Genomic DNA, 5,411 nt, shown 5'->3' with positions numbered 1-5,411 from the left:
GGGTTTTCAAATCTGTGAGCTTTCAGAAGAAGATTGCCAGGCCTGTCTTCCGAGGTGCCTCTGGGTAGATTCAAACTGCCGATCTTTTGACTAATAGTTGAGTGCTAAATCATTTGCCCCAACCAGGGACTCCCAGCTCCATGTTTCTCCCTGTTAAAGCAGAAAAAGTTGCAAAGAAAGATGGTTCCTTGATGGAAGAGAACCTCTTTTCAGTAAAGATATGGGGACTACTGAAGTTACTTATATATCTATAGCAATGTCTTTTCCTGTATGCCCAAATTACAAGAGACTGGCACAAAGGATATTAAAAAGAAAAATAACCCAGTAAGTTAAAGTGATTTTTTATCTAGGTATTGCTGCTGGCTTATGATCACACAGAGGAGAATAAAATCTACTAATTATCAGTTCAGCATTCCTGCTAAAGCACTGGCCTATACATACTCCCCTCTCCTAGACTGAAAAAAGAATATTCCAGGGCAGGAGAAAAGATGGGCAAAGTTTGAGAGGAAAGAAAAAGGGTATAAATTAAAATAACCATGATAAACACAATAACTGATCATAATAACCATATCTAATAGAACAACAACTGATTGTTTTAAGTCAAACGTTTAACATATATTATGCTACTTACTCTTCAAAAAGACTCCCTGAATTACATATTATTACTATTGTGTATATATTTTTTCAAATAAGAACAGTAAGCTCTGATAATTTAAAGACATATCATCATAATACTTGTTTTCTCCATTTTAAGTCACTCAGTGTCCAGTTATTTGGATAATGAGTTCTTGAGTCTAGGTTACATGGAACAACATTGCTGAGATAAGTGTAAATTCTTCATTCATTCATTTGCCATCCAGGAAATATTTATAAAGCACCTGCCTGTGTAAGTACCTGTATTAGAATACAAAAATGAGGAGGGGATGAGGGTATTATTTTCCTTTCAGAATATTCTGTTCTCTTTTCTTGAAAGTAGAAATAACAATAGTTCTGTGATATCTTTACATCTCAGAAAGTCTCAGATTAGATGTGACTTCCTTCTGTAACACCTTGTACTTTTCTCTGCATAGACTCTGAACATTCTGTTGTAATACATGATTTACTTGTCTAACTTCACTATTAGTCTCAAATCTCTGTAAAGACAGAAACTGAACCCATACATATATATATATATTTTTTTTTTTTTTACTTTTTTACTGTGTTTTTCACACATGGTGTGGACCATAAGTAAACTACAATATATACTACAAAATATATATTGATTTACTGTCTTAAACTTTCATCCAAACATAATTGGGATGTTGAAAGTCAAATTCTTTATAGTTCCAGTTGTTTCAAAGCTAGTTTTCATAATGTATAACTTCTAGAGAAAAAAAAAAAAGTAAATACAGGAAAGGTGATATAAAATTTTGAGGTGATGTAAAGTGGCAAAATAACTACAAAAATGTGAACAGAGTAGAAAAAAATAATAAAAGAGAGAGAGATGAGGAAGACAAAGATAGAATAGAGATGGCAAAACGGGAGTTTAGGGCATGCCCTTGTGGTCTCAGTTTATAGAATGTATTATTTTAACCTAAAACTTTCTAGGTCCTGGATCTTTCACCTTGACATGTCTGATCTGTTAGTAGAGAAACTAGTAGACGTATTTTATCTTTAGGGTATGTTGTGAAAAGTAAAAGTCAGAATGGAGGATTAATTTAACTAAGAAGGAAGGAGCTGCTGATAGTGAGAAGAAAATAAAAGTAGGAACTATAAATTGCCTAAGTTGTTTGGAATATGTGAGAGGGAAGGGGAACTTGGAGTCTTAAAAGAAGAGAAATTATATCCTATACAAAATGCAAAAGAATTTGGAATCTCATAAATAGAGAGGAGAGTTCAAAACTCTTGAAAGTGTAGATTTTGAAGTATGTCACAATCTGTGACAAAGGTCACAGTTAACATTAGTGAGAGAAACAAAGTTTGGATGGATATTCTGCAAAGGAATGTCCAAGGTCAAATATAGTAGAAGAGAGGCTGAATTTCTTTGGGATAAAAATGCTTAATTCTTGAAGAAGCTGGTTAGGATCACTCTACACTGTATGTAACACTGTATTTTCTAATTATTATTTAAAAAAAGATGTTTATTTATATTTGTTGTTGTAGTTGAAAGTTGCCTTCAAGTTGATTCCAACTCATGGCAACCTCATGTATAGAGAGCAGAACTGTGGTCCACAGGGTTTTCAAGGCCGTGACCATTCAAAAGCAGATCACCTGTCTTCTGAGAGACCTCTGGATGGATTTGACCGCCCACCTTTTGGCTAGTAGTCAAGGGCTTAACTGTTTGCACCACCCAGGGACTCTCTATTTATAATTAGAAATGGAAAAAAAAAAAGTACAAACAGAAGATTTCACTTTTCGTCTGGTGTCAGATCAGAACTCCATGATTAAATTCTCCTTTTACACAATTTTCTTCTTTTCTTTGTTTAATAACTCTGTAAAGTCTTAAAATTACCTAATTATGCCTTGAGGGCCTAAAATTCAGACTCTAAGTTTAATTGTTAAAATTTATTGGGGCCATGGTATGGTTGAGAATATAATATAACAAAATCTTATTTATTTTATCTTGTATTTCAAACATTAAGTGATGGTGTGATTTGATATGGTACATTGTTTTTAATATAAATTTGTATGGTATGCTGGCCATTGCTAAGTGATAAATATATTATAGCGGAAAGGGAGTATTTATGATTTTTGTGATCAGTAATTAGGTCTGTTTCCTAGGCAGTGAATGATCCCAGATGGACTGAATCAGACATGAAATTGGAGTCATACTGGCTGCCTTGATAATTGGTTATCTGAGATGCACCTCAGAGTGGAAGCATCAAAGCAAAAATGGAGGAATAATATGAAAAAGTTGTAAATGAGAAAGTGCAAGGCAGAAACAAAAACAAAACAAAACAAAAAACAATCGAAAATTAAATAGGCACAAAAAAGACAAGAAAGAGAAACCTTTCTCATTAAGAGTATGTCACTTGTAAACTAAGGGAGATCTTATCCAGAGTATAGGAAATCTGATGTGTTTTGGTATTTTGTATTGTTGTCTATTTTGCTGTGATTCATTTTTCACAGGTTCATAGCATTTATTATGAGCAGGAAGAATAGAGTGTAGATAATTTTGTTTTCACATCCTGGAATTTTAGGATATAGGATTTGAAATCTATTACCAAAACAGCTTATCCTATCAACCCACAAAACCTGGATGTCCATACTATGACAATGGACTTGAAATCATTGGTTCAAGACATGCCATTTTGCAGCTGGTTCCAGAGGATTAAAGTGACTTCTAAACCTTGAAATCAGTTTGTTTACAGACGGAATTCGCTGGACAAAAAGAGGGGGGGAATCTCACCACTTTGGTAGAATTCATCCTGCTTGGCTTTGCTGATGTTCCTGGCCTCCAGAAATTTCTTTTTGGGATGTTTTTGATAATCTATATGATTATCCTGATTGGAAATAGCCTCTTTATCATAATAACCAAGGTGGACCCTTCCCTCCAGACCCCCATATATTTTTCCCTTGGGAACTTTTCCTCCTTGGAAATATGTTATGTGTCAGTCACTGTCCCTAGATTGCTAGCAGACCTCTGTCGACAGAATAGAAATATTTCCTTTCTGGCCTGTGCTACTCAAATGTATTTCTTTCTGGTCTTGGGGGCCACCAAGTGCTTCATTCTGACTGCAATGGCTTATGACAGGTATGTGGCCATTTGTAACTCATTACTCTACCCTCTCATCATGAACACCCGACTGTGTATCCAATCGGCAGCTGGCTGTTGGATCAGTGGAATTCCAGTACACATAGGGTTCACCTATCTGATCTTCTCTCTACCCTTCTGTGGACATAACCAGCTAGATCACTTTTTCTGTGACATACCTCCAGCGCTTAAACTAGCCTGTGGCAACACATTTATGATTGAGATGTTGATTTATGTGGTTGCTGTTCTAGTTGTCACTATACCTTTTATGTTGATAAGTTGGTCTTATGTCCAAATAATCTCAACCATCCTGAAGCTGCCATCAGCAACAGGGCGAGCCAAGGCCTTCTCCACTTGTTCTTCCCACCTTATGGTGGTGGCTTTGTTCTTTGGATCAGGCATCATTACATACATGAGACCAAAGTCTAGTCATTCAGTAGGAGTGGACAAACGCCTTTCTCTTTTTTACACCATTGTGACACCTATGTTTAACCCTATGGTATATTGTTTGAGGAACAAAGACATCATGGTAGCAATGAGAAAATTTCTATCAAAATGGATTGTGTTATGATTCAAACATATGACTTTTAAAATCTGTTTTCTTATTTGTTATAAAAAAATTTTTTTTTATAGTCTCCATATATATTAACTTTGGTTCTTTCTCTGATATTCTAAGAAATCTTAATTACTGTCAATAAATTATCTCATATATATATTTTTTTATCTCATCATAAAATCAACTCTGCTTTTCTTTTCAGACAGTAATCAATCCCAATTTTTAATACATTCTTATGCTCAATGCAAGATATTGAAGTATCTGTATACCACATTGGAATCCTCAAAGATCGTGCTTGGTGTTATTGTTTATAAGATTCTAGAATATTGCCTACATTTTCTTCATCACTAAAAAATTGTATTCATCTTTATATCTCCATAGCCCAACATATTTTCTGGAATATGATAGACATTTAATTAATTTGGTTAGATTGAAATGATGAGTATTGGCAAAGTTCTTATTTTTAGTGTTTTATCTGCTCATGATCAGTAATTGCATTATAAGCAGGTAAGTTCATGTAAAGAAGAGAAGGAGGAAGGAAGGCAAATAATGGTAACTGAGTAATTAAAAAAAAATGTGTTTTATACAAAACCATTAAATGTAAGCCCTGGACTGTGTGAGTCATTTTTCTTGCCTCTACCCTATTTCACCTCCATGTAGAAAGATCTTAATGCCACAAGGTCTTAATGACAAAGAAGTATTTGACTAAAGGCTGTGTGTTAAAGGCAAGAAATGGTAAATTTGAATGTTAAGGCTAAAATATAAGAGAATTTGAAAATAAAGGAATGAGCTCTATGTTCAAAAACAGCAGCATTCATGTCAATTAAGAAACCTAAGGAATAGTAGTGCAAATGGTTAATGCATTCAGCTGCTAACTGAAAAATTGGAGGTTTAAATCCACATGGAGATGCCTAGGAAGCATGGCCTGGCAATCTACTCCTGAAAAATCATACACTGGAAATCCTATGGAGCACAGTTCTACTCTGACAAACTTGTGGTCATCATGAATTGGAGTCGATGGCAACTGGTTACTTTTTGATAAGTTCAAGAGACATATCATTTTTTTTTTTTATCATTAGCCCTAGAAAAATTACTCAAGATAATTATAAAAAGAGGTATACC

The 5,411-nt window shown here is 34.5% G+C and overlaps 1 protein-coding gene across 1 annotated transcript; it reads left to right on the top strand.

Moving 5' to 3' along the window:
* The first annotated feature begins 270 nt into the window (after window positions 1–270).
* On the top strand, window positions 271–4,304 carry LOC135232052 (olfactory receptor 10AG1-like). The gene is made up of 2 exons (XM_064289333.1): window positions 271–324; window positions 3,351–4,304. The coding sequence occupies exons 1-2, from the start codon at window positions 271–273 to the stop codon at window positions 4,302–4,304; spliced, it is 1,008 nt and encodes a 335-aa protein (XP_064145403.1).
* Window positions 4,305–5,411: the final 1,107 nt, after the last annotated feature.

Source organism: Loxodonta africana, chromosome 7 (assembly GCF_030014295.1).
Source record: "Loxodonta africana isolate mLoxAfr1 chromosome 7, mLoxAfr1.hap2, whole genome shotgun sequence".
Lineage (NCBI taxonomy): Eukaryota > Metazoa > Chordata > Mammalia > Proboscidea > Elephantidae > Loxodonta > Loxodonta africana.
The sequence above is the reverse complement of the archived record's forward strand: the minus strand, read 5'-3'. Positions and strand labels throughout refer to the sequence as shown.